Source organism: Neolamprologus multifasciatus, chromosome 18, assembly GCF_963576455.1.
Source record: "Neolamprologus multifasciatus chromosome 18, fNeoMul1.2, whole genome shotgun sequence".
Classification (NCBI taxonomy): Eukaryota; Metazoa; Chordata; class Actinopteri; order Cichliformes; family Cichlidae; genus Neolamprologus; species Neolamprologus multifasciatus.
Window position 1 is genome coordinate 29590614 of NC_140456.1, and position 17029 is coordinate 29607642.

Consider the following 17029-nt stretch of genomic DNA (forward strand, 5'->3'; position numbering starts at 1 on the left):
GTGTGTGGGTACGTGCATATAAAGTACGTGCATTATTTTAATGCACATGCATTAAAATTAACAAAAGTTTAAAAGACAACACAGAGCAGTGATCTTTAAAATAGATTTTATTTATCATTTTGTAATTCAACAGTTTACGATACACAGCTGACAGGACTAAGACATTTCAATGAATTTTGGCCCTAAAGGTTGAAGAACACGAAGAACAGACATGGTTAGATACACAGACAGATATGATAGAAGGTACCAGAAGAACTGTGCTCTCTTTTCTTTTCATTTTTTCTTTTTTACTTGTGCTTTTTCCCCCTCCACTCCACCCATGAAACAATTCACATTGGCATAGCAACAACAAAGCAATGTCCTTCAGCCAGAACACTGAACAGACATGATTTACTTTTCTTGTTTTGTTTAATTTTTTAAAAAATGGAAGTTTGAGTTATTATTGTAATTATATATTTATACATTGTGTTGCTTATATAAACACTCATGATCTCTTTAAAGTGCTGTGACATGACATTATGCTTTTATGACCAGTAGTAAGAAATACAAGAGGTAATGTTTTGTAATTCACAGAGAAAGCAATGCAAAATGCAAAAAATGTTTTGTTTTTTCACTACAGTGGAGCAGTTGTCCTGCAAACCTTTGCCTAGCTAATGTTCTTCATCAACACCAGTGACGTTCTGCACAGCCGCCAGCAGTGGAAAGCAATGGTAAGTAGTCAAGTTTTATCTTTCTATTCATGCAGTTATCAAGAAATCATAGTTAATCAAAACCAAACAATAGATGGACCCATTTCTGAAACATATGCCATGTAATTTGCCTACATTTCCACACAAAACAACATTACACGCAAGAATAAAAACTGTGTATTCCTGATGCCGATTCCATCGTGGTTGCTGAGTAATTTTGGTGTTTTGATTTCATTAATTTTTTTTGTTTTTAAGGACTACACAGGAAAAAAAAGGCAAACTGTTCACGCTGAGGGCCACAGGATATTAAAAGTAAACAGTGATGTATGACTGTTGGCACTGCACAGATGAAAGTCAATGTAATACTGTTAAACACACACATACAAAAAACAAAAAAAAAAAGCATTGTCATGTAGTGGCTGCCACTGTCTACACCAGAGCACACAGTAAAAACTAACCACTCTTTTGTAGTTCAAGTTTCAATACAAAGCTTTTTGTTTGGCAATGCTTTTGTTAATACCAGCTGGCTTCGTCGGAATTTCTCTGTGGATACAGTGTCAAAAACCAACAAAAAGTTGCGTCACTGAACGTGGATAAACGACGGTTAAAATCAGAGGAAATAATATGTACTTGTCCTTCTTTTAGTACAAAAGATAGACTGTATATGATTAGCAGAGTAGGACTAGATTAGAGGTACATGGACATCAATACTGACACTACGCCTGCTCTACATGCAGGCTCAGCAGTTAGAGCTAATCCACTACACACAATACACAGTACACTCGACATTTTCTACATTACACTACAAATCAGGGGGAAAAAACAACAAAAAAACCCCAAATAAAAACTGAAAACAACAACAACAACAAACACAACAACAAAAAACCTCAGTCGATATCTGCCCCTCAAGACCCAACCCCCCAAAAAGAAAGAAAAAAAAAAAGAACACCCACCCCAGAAATAAAAGCAAAGTAAAACACGCACAGTCTGATTATATACGTTTTTCTTTACATTACTGTACAATGTGAGGAGGAGATGCGGGGGCCAGCAGAGGTGGCCAGGGTTGAAATATATAGAGATAGCATTGCAGCAGGCTGGCTAATCTTCACTTATTACAACATGAACACAACGAGGCAGGCAATCACAGACAGGACGTGGTCTGAGCTACAAGCTGTCCCGACATACACTGAGAATAATCAAGTTCTTCATCCTCTTTTTCAGCAAACACGACCTTACCTATAAAGCAGACTTCCTAACCTATCCAACGTGGTAGGTTAAGCTAGGTTAGCAGGTGGTGATAATGTATTGTTTCACAGAGCACCTGGTTTTGGAGTAATTTAATTAGAAATAAACACTAATCGCCCCCCTGCCAAAAAAAACAACAAAACAAAACAAAAAAATCCACCACATGTAGCCTGATAGTTTAGGAGTAAATCAGAACCAGAGGGTCCAAACAGTCGGCTAACCAACTAAAGTTCATCTACAAGAACAGCTTCCTATCAGCTTTCCTTTCCTGTGCAAAAGCTCCTTAAATACGATCAGTAGAATTGTGCTCATCTTACAATGCTCACTGTGCTTATTGGGCTCTCTTAATGTTTCTTTCAGGATATTCAGCCAACTTTTCCACCCCCCAATCTTGTGCTCCATCTTGTGGATTGCCGGAGCAACTGCGCTGATATACTAAAAAACACTTTCTGCTTCTGAAGAAACAACTGTGGGGACCTGAACTAGTTTCTTGACATTTTATTGGTCACAGATGCAATTAATGACGGCTCAGTTCCATTAAGAGTAGAAGTAAGCTGTGAAAGTGCTCTGGCACGGTCAAAAGAAGGCCCTCCAATAAAGCAGTATGTAGCTATCAATGCTACCCCTGCGCTTTTCCTAGAGTCACAAGAATATGTGCCAGTTCACGGTGACATTGTGCTTAAATACATCTGATATAGGTATGTACTGAATCATTTACCATTTTTGGGAGTGTGCTTACTCTAAGTTCTTACTGAAAGTTAAAGACTGTATACATTACAGCTTGTGTTAGCTAATCTTACAGCGTTAGCTTAGGCAACTGTGACTGTGAAGAAAAATTCACATCCTGCTCTTCAAATGGCCACTAATTAAAAATGAATTTGCTATATTTCTTCTTAATATTACTTTCTTTTTTAAAACCGAAAATGAAATAAGTTGCCTGTTAATGACTGAGACACCAGCCAAGACACAGCGCTGGGCTAGCTGTAGTCCAGTTGTTATGCTAATGTAAGCCAACTATAGCTATGAGACTGACATCGATATTTTACTCTAACTCTGAGCAAAAAAATGAATATGGTTTTTACAAATAAATATGGGGAATATAATAGACAGTTTGGTTTATTATACTAACATGTTCACTGCCTGCACTTCACAGCCCTCATTTAACCAGTCTGGATAATCTGACAAACTGTAAGAACCTGGACCTGGAGAGACAACTTTGCCTTTCAAGCTAAAAGCATCTCACAACATCTAAGGAGGAGTGAATGGAAAACCCTTGCCTTGTTCTTCCTTCACACCACCATATAAATCTCTGACACCACACTTCTACAGCAGTTTACCAGAGGCCTTCCGGTCTCCGGGGAAGCCAGACCCTGCATGCTAAAGAGTCCACTCCCTACTGCGTGTCACCCTCCGACATAACCACAATAAGTCAAGTAACAGATGAGGAATGGTAAACACGGTTAAAGGTGATTCCGTAGTGTCACTTTTTATGTACAAAATAAACATATGCGGTCGTTACTATTTACTAAGTTTACAAGAATGAGAGGTAATAAAGAGACGTCTAGCGAGACAGCACTATGCAGCTACATGTAAAACTACATCAATGAAAAGGTTTTTCTTCTGGAAAGAAGCAGCGTCTTCTCTGCTTTCCGTCTCTGCCAGTTACAGCACAGCTTGGCTCAGAGCTTTTAAAAACAAATGTCTGTAAATACATTAAAGGTTTACACTGACTGTAAGTGACTGACGTTTCAGTCTCTGAGAAACATGTGTTACCAAAAACATGTGTAGGACTCAGGTAACTTAGGAAATGTTTTTGGTAACATGCCTGAATGGGGCAGATTGCTACGACCCATAGGACACACAGACTACGGAACACTTTTTAATACTTCCTAGCCTGGATTCTCCTTCACAGATCACATCTCATGATGAGTTTCACTCAAACAGAATTTCTGGAAGACTTAATAATAGATGGCACTTCTATATATATATATTTATATACTTGTATATACGGAGTTGCATTGACCTGGTTTGCGTGTATGTGTATGCGTATGCGTTTTTGGACAGCAAGGAAAGTCCCTAAAATCTAGAACAGGCCAACTCAGTTGAAGCAAGGTTTCCACTAGCGAGGAACCACAAAGTTCACCTTCGCTTCGATCCAGAGAATTGGGCACTGGGACCTCTTCTGTTAAAAACAATGATTGCATGTGTGTTTATGTGTGCACATGTATGCGAATGCAGAGTTACAGTACAGCTCACTGATGTTTCTCTGCTTAAGGTTTAAGCAGCTTTAGTAGGAGGAAAAAAAGTTACCAGTGGAGGAAATTTCCAGAGAAAATAAGCCCTAAGTGTCAGTTGTCATCTTGGGTGTTTGTTAAATATTTGTGCTCTTTCGATTTTTTTTTCCTTTATAAGAAGAAGCAGCATAAAAAAAAACCAACAGGCTTAGTCTTAAACTGAGATCAACTACGGTTGAGGTCACTGTGTGCTGTAAAATATACAGATTGTATGAGTGTGAATGAGAGTATTCGCCTCTTTTTTTTGTCTGGCTAAACAACAGAGCCTTTTACCATCTTTGTCAGACTGTAAATGGCCCGTACAGGCACATTTTACCCTTCTCCTCCATGTTACAGCACCACAACAAGTCTCCAGCTGCCGCTACAAAGTCGCCCATCCCAAACAGAACCAGCTAACGGTATAAAGGAGAACAGTGTGTGTCTCTATGCTGCTGCATGCACAAAAACATAACCATGCAGCATCACAATCTACTGTACCTCTAATGGCATATGAAGATGACGTATACAAGTTTCACAAAAAAAAAAAATGAAAGGAAAACCCCCCCCCAAATATTATTAAATTATGTAGAACAAATTAAAAACTCACTCACGCACATGATGCCATACGCACAAATCTTTTGGGTGATGAGCCAATTTTTCTTTTTTTTCTTCCTTTCATTTTGTTTTTCTGCACTTATGTAGAGACAACACACAGATAGATAGAAGAGGTTAGGATAGATATAATAAGCCCTTACAATATGTAAAGGTCTCCAGTGAATGGGATCTCCCCCACAGAGGACTGTGGGAAAGTGGGGTTGAGGATGAAGGAGAAGGGAGGAAAAGGGAAAGGTGTGAGGCTTTTGCCCCCTGATGCCGATAGAGCGGAGTGCCGTCTATGCGCTGGGGTTGGGGTTGTTGTGTATGTTGGTGGAGCCGTTGCTTCCCTGGATGGTGAGGCTAATCTCATCCTTCCTCTCCTTCTCCTTTCCCTCCTCCTTCTCTTTCTCCTTTTCCTTTTGTTCTTCCTTCAGCTCATCCCTCTCCTTTAAGGGACGGGCCTCCACAGTGTCTTCGGAGGCCATAGGGGCGTAGCGGCCTGTCCGGTGCTCCTGGAGGGCAGGACCCCACTTTGGATGCGGTCGGCACGCTGCCTTCAACCTCTGAGAGAGAAAGACAGACGCGCCTTTTAGAGCAGAAACATCAAGACTTATGAAGTCAAATTAGGTTTTCATTAAGTGACGCTATCCTTTCTTCAGCAGCTCCCACACATAACCACTGTGACTAAACTCCACTTAACTTTCATTTTCCCTCCATGCTTTTTAGTTCATCTGATAATTTAGCAGCTGCCATTGCACATTCGCATCTCTTAAACAAGATTTATGGCCTGTCTAATTGTCAGAAATTGCAGCATTCCAACAGTGGGGCAGCTTTGTGCTGACACACATTATACTTTCTATACTTTCTCCCATTTGTTATTAACAGTTCTGCAGCACTTGTGGTCTTTATAAAACCAAAGATGTGGCATCAGTGTGGTTACAATGTCCTCCTAGAGATTGCATAAAAAAGTGCACTGTTATAGCCTACTGTTAAACCCACACACATAACCTGTGTGTGGGTTTTTTGTTATTCTTGTTCCTTTTTAAAAAAAATATGTCACTTCCCTTGTGTTTCTTAATTCAGTGTTATTTACATAGCACAAGTTCACAATAATAATAATTTCCCAGCATTTCATATTGTAAGGTAAGAGTGGTGCAGTATTAGAGCGAGAACATCAGTAGACCAAAAATTCCCCTGTGAGAAAATGCTTGACGATAGTGGGGAGGAAGAACTTCCTTTTAACAGGAAGTGAACCAGACTCAGACATGCAGAGAGAGAAGGAGAAAGAACGAGAAGGAAGCTAGCCATGTATTCACTGTGAGGTCATATCTTTCTGTTTATATCTCGTCATATCTTCTTGTGTTTTCAGTTTTGTTCATTGTTGCCTGCCTGTTTGCTGCAATGTCTGCATTTAGGCCCTCTACCCCAAACGAAGACCCAACACATATGGTGCCTTCCTCTGTTTTCCCAGTCTCTATGACAACCAGCTTTTCCCTCCTAGTGTAGCTGTCGGCAATAAGGATCATAAAATTTCAACCGGCAGTTCAAGTGACCTCAGCACTAACTGACACCAGCAACACATTTTTTCCTCCTCAAACTAATTTACCAAAAGCAGAGATGCTTGGATTGATATTTAAACATCGTTTATGGTGTAAACTAATAGTTCGTCTGCTTTTAGAGCTTACATAATCCAAACGGGCAATTGAATTATGGAAAGAGCTCTCTCCATTATTCGGCAAACATACTTCAGCTGATATGCAGTTGAGAGCTTTTCAGTTGCTCAGATGATGTTAAAATTTTAAGTGCTTTTATTTGTAGTGCACCTCTTGCATGCAAAAATGTTTTAACACGTTGACCTTTTTGAAAATTTGTTTAAATGCTTCAGAGGGAAATTTAGCTTTTTGTATTGAACTATAGAGCTGTTTATGTCAGCTGAACGGAGAGGAGACTTTCGGGGGAAGCTGTACCTCTCTAAAGGTAGCTCCTGGTGACTTTGAGATCTTGTAGAGGGCGTAGATGGGTATGCAGACCACCGAGGACAGAGCCATGGCAAAGCCAATAGCCAAGGACCAGCCGGGATACACGTAGTCATTGTAAGTAATGGGTTTGTACTGGATCACTGTGAAGATCAGGATGAACTGCAGGGACAAAGAGACAATAGAAAGAGCCTGAATGTGTGCAAAATGCATGTATAACACAGTAATAAAGACATATGTCACATGGGTGGGTAAAAGCATGAAAATTAAGCCAGTGCAGGTGAAATCACCGTTGACAGCGTTATTTAAAAGTTGCAGATGATTAGGGCAGCACTCTGTGCAAAAGAAATGAAAGAGAGAGAAAAATGACCAGTAATCCACAACAATGAATTTCTTGGTTAGCCCAGCAGCTTAGTGGACTAATACGCCTGCTTGGGAAATACCATTGATATCAGCTGCATGTGTCCATTTCTCAGTCAGAAAGCTTTGCTTTTGGAGGTTTTAACCGGAAACAAAGCCAAAAAGATTAGCACTGATGGCAGCTCAAATGTAGGTCGGGTCCCTAACAATGCGTCAGCAGCACAGGGAAGTTGAGAACCTTCCACTCAACATCCTGCAGACTATGCAAAATATTGACAAGCTATTTCGTCACGATGTCTATGCTTAGATCAGTGTGCTTGTGTGTGTTCACTTACAGAGATAATCACAGGCGAGATGAATCTCCAGCAGACTTTGAAGAAGAGAGGAGGAGGGAAGCCCAGCATCATCTCTACATCTTTGAAGTAGTTCCTGTGGCCTGCAAAGGAACAAAAACCCAGCATTCGTCATCATCATCAGCTTTGATTACTTGTACTGGATTATGTGACTAATATTATGACTCGCTGTGGTAAGTGGTATTCTAGTTTTTATTAGGTCTGTTAACTCAGCGCTTCAAACTATGGAGTCCAAAACCACTGGGTGACATCACAGTGACCACGTCTGTCATTGATACTGTCTATAAATGGTGAGTCATTGGGATAGAGGTCAGGTAACTGTTGAATTAGTTGTTTAAGGAGTTCTTTCAAAGCCCTTTGGTGTATTTGGGCTCATAATGAACCATGACCCCTTCTACACAAAGATGGAGAACAAAGCCATCTATAAAGGATGGAGTTATACTTGGATGGAGTGACCCGTGGCCAGTGTTGAGTTGAATCAGGGTGACCATGGTTAAGGGGTTTGGGAAACTCATCTTGTAACCGGAAGGTCGCCGGTTCGATCCCCTGCTCTGTCTGTCTTGGTCGTTGTGTCCTTGGGCAAGACACTTCACCTGCTGCCTACTGGTGTTGGCCAGAGGGGCCGATGGCGCGATATGGCAGCCTCGCTTCTGTCAGTCTGCCCCAGGGCAGCTGTGGCTACAACTGTAGCCTGCCTCCACAAGTGTGTGAATGTGAGAGTGAATGAATAGTGGAATTGTAAAGTGCTATATAAATGCAATCCATTATTATTATTATTAATCAGTGCAGGTGTCCAATTCCTGAGTAGACAAAATGCACAACACCTACTACCAGGTTTCACTGTGGGTATGGTCCACTGTGGTATCACTATCTCTCCTGTTCATATTCTGAATGACACTCCACTGTTCCTGCTACTCGTCTATAACTTGGATCCATAAGTAAATTAGACCTTTTTCCATCATCCACTGAGTGTTGGTCACATATCTGAGATCAGCTTGAACACTTATTTCGGTGTGTTTCAGTTTGTGCTTGTGTGATTACATATTTGTAAAATTGAACTACCACACTTAGAAAGTGCACCATGTTCACTCTTATTCCCTCCTTACCGTAAATATACATGATGCAGATGCACATGATGCATGAGATGATGACCAAAGAGAAACTGGCAGCATAGTTGTCCATCAGTAAAAGCCAATAGATTCCTGCCTGCACACACACACAAAGAATGAGTTAAAAACGTCAGTCCAGTGAGAGAGTGATTGTGTTTAAGGATGTGCTCTCCACATGTTTGTACCTGTGTCGTTAGCGGCACTCCCAGTAGAAAACCAACTACGGCCACTGACAGCGTGACTACGGTCTTGTTCTTGATGATCCAGTCTGTACCAATTTCATCGACGATGGCCGTCACTAAGGTCTCCAGCAGACAGAACTACATGAACAGGGGAAAAAAAATTGACAGGAGATGAATTCTTGATCAAACTTCTGCTTACATGACGACAGACCAAAAGGAATCTTGACCAAAGGGATTATCCATTGTTGAGTAATTGTGAGAATATAAATTCCTCAATTTCATTGTCCTGTCTATTTAAATGTATTTTTAATGAAATACAATTGGTTTATTACAGCATTCCTTAAGACCAGCCACATATATATCCACTGTACTGTGAATTTGATCTGTAAATATTCACTATATGGAAGTAAAAATCCACCTCTGAAGCATAATGTCTATATTTTACCAAAAATACGCAGAAAGTCTAATAAATATATGAGAAAAAATTCATACTGGCTAAAAGGTTAGAATAGTACTACAACCCTGATTCTGAAAAAGTCAAGTACACACAAGCAATTTCTACAACCAAATGTTTTCCCGTTCTACACTCAGTGGCCACATTATTAGGCAGACCTTTAATCTGGTAAGTATCAGGTTTGACCCCCTTTTCCCTTCACAACCAACTAAATTTTTCATGGCACAGATTCAACAAGGAAATTGACTATGTGCACGTTAGCATATGCTACTTCCCGTGCGGAAACTCCTGTGGGGAGCTTTGTTTCCGGTGTCCTATTCACGCCCTGTTTACGGTCCAAAACAAGTTAAGGAAATGAATGAATCAAGCGGCGATTTACATTTCTATACATGTCTTGGGCATTTACCCAATATATCTGTAAATGATGTTCATCGACTTGTCAATATTTTTCCCAGCGCCTCAGGGCAAAAGAGAAAAGTGATTCAAATGTTATGTTTCTCAGCTGTCCCTCGTTTATCGCGGGTGTTATGTTCTAAAAATAACCAGTGATAGGTGAAATCAAGTAGCCAATTTTATTTTTTGACGGTGCAAAACGTTTCGTGGACATTGTGGACATCGTGGACATACAGTACTGCACTTCAGAGTTACACTGCTAGCGATCAATGCAGCGATTCTGTACTGTACAGGAGAGACGTCACGGAGGAGATCGTCTGCAGCGATCAGGACGCAGGACACAATGTTATGTAAAAAATAAGCATGCAAACTTGCACTAAAAAAGCTGCGAAACAGCGAGGTGAAAGGTGAACCGCGTTATAGCGAGGGACCGCTGTAATTTTGAAGGTAAGTCACAACATACCCTTCGTAAATACTAATGTATAGAAACCCTTACCAGCAATCATTCATTTTTTGTGTGGCTTTTTTTTTTTTTCACGGTTTGTTAACATGCTGTGTAGGTGTGTACTTGACTAGCTGATATCAACATAACGGGAAACATCTGGTTTGACTATTGTTCACCTGTAGTTTGAATGCTGAACATTTGCCTGTTTAAATCATAAGACCAGTCACTATACAGATATGTGCTTCTGAATGTGGACGATGTGTCTTCTGCATGGGGTGATGCAGTTCTGCTTGTGTTGAGTGATGTAAACAACTGATCGATCTAAACTCTTTAAACGTCAAAGTTGATCATTAGATTTTTTTATGACACAACAGTGGTGAGTGTTCCCACCTTCTCCTCTTTGTAACTTAACGTGATCTTTCCGTTTTTGAGTTTTGGACATGATTTTGGAGTATATCTTCGCAGTAGCGATCGACCGCAAAGTAAAGCTACCGGAAATGCACAACCCCACATCCGGTCTCAAACCAGGAAGTTAGCATTTTCTCGTGCACAGGGTCAATACTCAGTGGAGGTGAAGTGGACTTAATTTCATGTTTAAGAAACTAACTGTAAGCTGACTATAGCCACATTGATGGACCACTGTGGCTATAAAGGGATGGACATTGTTAGCAACGATACTACTGTAGGCTGTTGCATTTAAACAATGCTCAGTTGGTACCAAATGTCCAAAGTGTGTGTAGAAGATATCCCCCGTACCATTACTGCACCACCAGCAGCCTGAAACACTGGCAGGATGGATCCGTGCCTTCATCTTGTTTATACCAAATTGTGACACTACCGACTGAATGAGACTCAGACTATTTTTCCAGTTCTGTGTTGGCCAATCTGCTGGAGCTCATCTGCTTCAATGTGTTGGCCATTTAGAGACACTCTTCTGCATACCATGATTGTTATGAGTAGTTATTTTAGTTACTGTTGCCTGTCCATCAGCTTGAATCTGCCGAATCTCCTCTGACATCAAACAAGGGATTTTTGCCCAGAAAGCTGCTGCTTACTGGATATTTTCTTTTTTATGGACCATCCTTTGCAGAGATGCTTGTGCTGGAAAATCCTAGCAGATCTCCAGTTTCTGAAATACTCAAACCAGCCTATCTGGCTAACAGCTATGCCACATTTAAAGTAATTTGAATGGCCTTTCTTTTCTATTCGAATGCTTGGTTTGAATGTCAGTAAGATGTCTCGACCATGTGCTCGTGCCTAAATGCTGCCATGTGATTGGCTGATTAAACAATTGCGTTAACAAGCAGTTGGTGCACCTAACAAAGTGGCTGTTGAGTGTATTGCTTAATATAAGATTTTAGCAGCTTAACAGTTCAGAGCTGCACTGTAATATGTGCTGTGCATGTTATCTTGATGAAATAAACAAGCCCATCCCTGCCACAGATGTCCCCTGGATAGCAGCATATGTTGCTCCAAACTTGAATATATCCTTTAGCATTAATAGCACTGATGCCATGGTCACTGATTAACTTTACATTGAGAAATGTTAAGGAGGGTGAACGCCCATCTTTACTTCTGAAACACTCCATTTCAGTTTCTTTCCACTCGATAGTTTTGTTTTGCTGGCATCAAATACATCTTTCCAGATGCAAATTTCCCAGTTTCATCTAAATATATAATTAAGTAAGATACAAATGGTTAGCAGCAGAAGACCACAGAGCGTGCCACTCCTTTATTTTAAATATTTAGCAGTTTAGCAAGTCCAAACTTGGAATCAGGGTTATGAGAGGTTACGTCTATTAAATTCAAACACTATTATTTAGTGGGACATGATGTTCACCATCCCATTTTAGCAGGAATATAATTTTGTAGCTACGGGTCTACAATCACTTCAAAAATATAGCATCTAAGTTATACCTACAAACAGCACCTATAGTCTCCCTGAGTCAGCAATGAAAAACGTGGCACACAGGCAGACTTACTGTTAACTGTAAATGACTTGTAAGCTTTTTAGCATTACACATCAGCAGATCCAGATCAGATCTAATCCTGATTTCCACACGCAAACAATTCCAGTCAGTTCTCATTCCAGTGAGTTTATTTGGTCTATTTAGAGTATCAGCATGGAGGTTCACTCAGCATGCAACAAATATGGATTAGAGACAGCATTTGCACGTTGTTTTGTTGTTTGAAGGTAAACTGGAATTTGGTCTATACTAATGACTGCACATATACAGTCACCTATCTATACGTCTGTCTCCATACACATTTAGTGTAATGTTTAATTAATTATATCCACAAGGTCAATGCATATTAATTACTTATACTGATTACTAAGCTTAATTAAGAAATTAATTATATGATTTCACACAGTTCATAATGAAATTTTTGAGCGGTGCGTGATGCTGCAGTTTCTTGCTCTCACCTGAGTTCCCAGTCCCAGAAGGATGAGCATGAAGAAGAAAAGCAGCGACCACAGCGGCGAGATTGGAAGCAGAGTGAGGGCTTCTGGGTAGGCCACAAAGGCCAGCCCCGGGCCGTGGTCAGCCACCTCTGACACGGGGACGTTGAGGTGGTGTGCCATGAAGCCCAGGATGGAGAAAATGACAAAGCCAGCATAAACGCTGGTGGCACAGTTGGTTATACTGATGATGATGCTGTCTCTGTATGTTGAAAGGAACAAAGAACCAAGCCAATTATATGAATACATACCGAACACATTTTAAATGGTTAAAAGAAAACAAATGGAATCAGCTGATCTTGATCTGTCTGCTGAAATATCAATGTTTAATAAAACCGTGAATTAATATAGAAGATGGCTTCATTAGTCTTAATAGGCACGATGTATGAGTCACGATAGTGTTCCTAAGCTCATTTACTCTGTTTACACTAATACACTAGTGCTGCTTTTCTGCTCTTTTTTTGACATCTGACTGTTGCCCGGGAAACACCTTTTCATCTTCTCTTCCTCCGACACAGACTCGGACTTTGACCGTGTTCAGATCTAAACAAGGGAATACTGTGTTTCCACACTGCTTTCCTTTCTCACATTTCCTGTTTAGGGTTACCGCAGAGGATGTCTTTGATCACTTTGATGCCCACACATACGGATTCTGTTCGGTCCCACTCTATCTGCACTTCTGCATGCGCACCAACTGGTGGTGTTACAGGAGTGCAAAAAGCATCTCCACCAGGGATGGAGCTGCAGAACACAAGCTGATTAAGTTGCCGTGCAGCTGTGTGCACTGATAGCACAACTTCAAGCTTCTGGCAGAGGAACACATTATATCTTTAGCTTCTCTCCTTAGCCCCGTCCCCCGACACCCTCGCTCCATCAGCATGTGTGGACAAGCTCAGGAGAGTAAATTACATCTTTTTCCCTCCTTATCTCCTTCTCTGTCCTTTTCCCTCCATCTTCACCTTCTCTTTGGCTTCTTGCACGCTCCCCTGGTGTTCAAGCACATGGCAACCAGCCTCCTAACACAAGTTCAAAAGAGCGTTTATCTCTGTGCCCACTTACCTCACCTTCTCTTTTTGCGAATGACTATTTTACCCCACAGCTCATAGTTGCTCCTTAGCTCTTGCTCTGACTCATTAGCTCATCTGATGCATAAACTCAAATAAAGTCAGGCTTTTTTCCAAGAGCGAGTTATACTCAGCACAGCACTCACCACAATAACAAAACCAAACCTATATCGTGGTAATGTTTTTATAGGTGTGCTTTTAAGGTGCTGGCAGTTGGATTTTACTCCCATTAGACAAAGCAAAGTCTTTTCCTCCGAATTTCTTGCTTAGCAACTCATCATCGCCTGGCCCTGAATGTGTATTCTTTTTTATTTAAAACATAGCTTATAATGAGTTTACTCATCGTCTTTACCAACCTGAAACAGTTGTTGTGGAACTTGTTATATGAAGCCATGGTAATGAGACCACCCCAGGCACAACCCAAGGAGTAGAAGATCTGTGAGGCGGCATCTCCCCACACCTACACAAACAAACCCACAAACCGTCAGAGGCAGTACAAAGATGGGGAAAAAAAAAACCCAGTTCAGAAACATTTCTACATCCAGCGCATCTCATTTATCTACATGCTAATGGAAGTGCATACCTTTGCATCAAGGACTTTCTGCCACTGTGGAGTCAGGTAGTACTTGATGCCGTTGATGGCTCCATCCAGGGTGATGCCACGGATGAAGAGGATAGTCAGAACAACATAAGGGAATGTGGCTGTGAAGTACACCACCTGAACACACAGATGATCACACAAGCTGATAAAATCATCCTATACACAAGCGCCTTAAAATGCCATCAAGCCAGGGTGTGAGTGTGCATGTGTGTGTGCTCTAGGCTCACCTTTCCAGAGGATTTAACGCCCCTGATGAGACAGAGGAAGACAACAGTCCAGGATACAGCCAGGCATCCCAGGATAGGGAGACGGACCTCTCCAAAGTTCCCAATATCATCAGAGATGTTCAACACATAGTGTCTGATAGACAGACAGACAGAGAAGGTTTCAGGTGCTTTAAATACTTTACATTTACACGTCTGACTAAAGTTGTGCAAGAGAAGAAAACTCTGAAAGAGGAAAAAAAGCCCAGCTTTGCTCTCTATCAACAGTCTTCAGCACAGAAAACTTTAAGCAGAGCCACAAAAACCTTGTATCTTGTGATCAAACACATCCATCAATCTGAAATGGTATTATATGTGGTATTGTAATTAGTAATGAACAGGTAGTCTGTACCGACAAGCTGAGCAGTCCCACATTACATAATCATATGTACCCTCTGTCATTAAAATGCCAAGAAAAGCATCAGGGAGTGCAGTTACAGGGCTGCTCCTTCTGCAACACATTTGAATAAGAGGCAGCAGATAATGACAACACTCTGACTTCCACTTTGATGGCCTATATTAATGCTACTAATTATGGATGTTAAGTGATGCGAAGGCCACAGGAACTGCTACACTGGCACAGAAATGATGATAAAATTCTAAAGAAGTTGACAGTGAAATGCTACTGAAAGTACCAACGTTTTTGGAGATTTCTGCAAGCACTACAGATCCTGTACAATAACAATATGTGGAATGGCAGCGGCAGGTGCAGGACAGGTCTATCTCAGCTTTAGTAATTAAAATTGTGATATTTCTCTTACACTTTTGTAAGAGAAATCAAATCTTAAAAGTACAGACACTATCTCTACTTTTAAGATTAGGCTTAAAACTTTCCTTTTTGCTAAAGCATATAGTTAGGGCTGGACCAGGTGACCCTGAATCCTCCCTTAGTTATGCTGCAATAGACGTAGGCTGCCGGGGGATTCCCATGATGCATTGAGTTTTTCCTTTCCAGTCACCTTTCTCACTCACTATGTATTAACAGACCTCTCTGCATTGAATCATATCTGTTATTAACCTCTGTCTCTCTTCCACAGCATGTCTTTATCCTGTCTTCCTTCTCTCACCCCAACCGGTCGCAGCAGATGGCCGCCCCTCCCTGAGCCTGGTTCTGCTGGAGGTTTCTTCCTGTTAAAAGGGAGTTTTTCCTTCCCACTGTCGCCAAAGTGCTTGCTCATAGGGGGTCATATGATTGTTGGGTTTTTCTCTGCATCTATGAAGCGCCTTGAGGCGACTTTTGTTGTGATTTGGCGCTATATAAATAAATAAAATTGAATTGAAATTTTGCTCCCTGTGCAACAAACTGTGAGTGCGAAAACTGAAGCCAACGTGGAAGTGCCAAAATCTGTAGTTCCTGGAGTGTCAAGTCAGTCACCATAGGATTAAAAGCACATTTCCAGCCTTCCCCCATCATAACTGCATGCTGTTTGAGTTTATTTTTTTAATTCATCTTTTTGGGTACCGATGGCTACTGTGACTGATAGTTGTTCTTACACAAGCAGCATCTGCCAGTATAATATATATTATATATAGTACGGTACGGCCTTTAACATAGTAAGAGTCAAAATGCTAAAGTTGAGATAAAATGCAATTTCCAGAAGCCAGCTACTAACCTCATGGTTTATGCACACTCTACAATGCAAACCACCAAATTTCTAGCATTGTCACATCCCTGATAATTGATGCGTATACACCACTCTCACTTTTACATAACATAGCAAAGCCTGCACTTAAACAGTAGATGTACCTGGATATCCGCTTAAAGATCTCCTACTTTATGCAGATTTTTGTGACTGTGCTGCACAACAGAGTGCGCAGGAGTATGGTAAACACCCTGCATGTCAGCTGAGATGATGCAGACCCAACGCTGTACAGAAACTTCTGCTAGTCCAGTCAGATCTAGTCCAAATATTTGAATACTTTCTGCAAACATGAGGCCACTTTGAGTCAAGCTTATCTGATAGGTCCGAGTCAATTTCAACCTCTGTTAAGAATGATAGGCCTACACAACCAAATTCTAAGAGGTTACTGTTATAACTCGGCAAAACAAAGTGCATTACAAAACTCAATCATTGCATGAGCAAGCATTCCTGATTTATTTTATATATAGTACTACTTCGCAGAGAAAAACCTTTGGTTTAACTGTATTTTTAGTGTCAGCCTAAGTGCATCATATACTTCCTGTTCTTACTTCCAGTACTCCTCGCTTGGGCTGGTCCTCTTGGTCCGGTTCACTACCTCAGACACCCCAGCTACCAAGCTACTGGTAGCATTTGCCAGGCTAGCGTTGAACTGGTGTCTACTGCTAACGACACCGCTGCAGTCTGGCGTGTTCCACGGGTTGTTGCAGTAAGTCCATGGAAGCAGGTTTGTCATGGACAAGAAAAAGTAGTAGAAGGCAATGCAAATGACCACATTGTAGTATATCCCAATGTAGGTGGACACCACCATCATGCCGTAGCCCACGCCTGAAGGTAGGACAGGATGGAGAGAAAAAGAGAACCAGGTAGAGAACATTAGAAACTAAAATGTGAAGTGGATGTAACTACTGCTGCCTAATCAAA

The 17029-nt window shown here is 41.0% G+C and overlaps 1 protein-coding gene across 4 annotated transcripts in view; it reads right to left on the reverse strand.

Moving 5' to 3' along the window:
• Positions 1 to 89: 89 nt before the first annotated feature.
• slc6a9 (solute carrier family 6 member 9) overlaps positions 90 to 17029 on the reverse strand; it is a 77111-nt gene continuing 60171 nt past the window's right edge. For all 4 annotated transcript variants that reach the window (XM_085139719.1, XM_085139718.1, XM_085139717.1 and 1 more), the window contains 10 exons: positions 16657 to 16933; positions 14430 to 14562; positions 14185 to 14319; positions 13958 to 14061; positions 12502 to 12739; positions 8788 to 8922; positions 8600 to 8699; positions 7476 to 7576; positions 6772 to 6942; positions 90 to 5367 (listed from right to left, as the gene is read on the reverse strand). In XM_085139719.1, the coding sequence (XP_084995845.1) occupies positions 5101 to 5367; positions 6772 to 6942; positions 7476 to 7576; positions 8600 to 8699; positions 8788 to 8922; positions 12502 to 12739; positions 13958 to 14061; positions 14185 to 14319; positions 14430 to 14562; positions 16657 to 16933 (1661 nt within the window). In that variant the 3' untranslated portion in view covers positions 90 to 5100. The remainder of the gene's footprint in view (positions 5368 to 6771; positions 6943 to 7475; positions 7577 to 8599; positions 8700 to 8787; positions 8923 to 12501; positions 12740 to 13957; positions 14062 to 14184; positions 14320 to 14429; positions 14563 to 16656; positions 16934 to 17029) is intronic.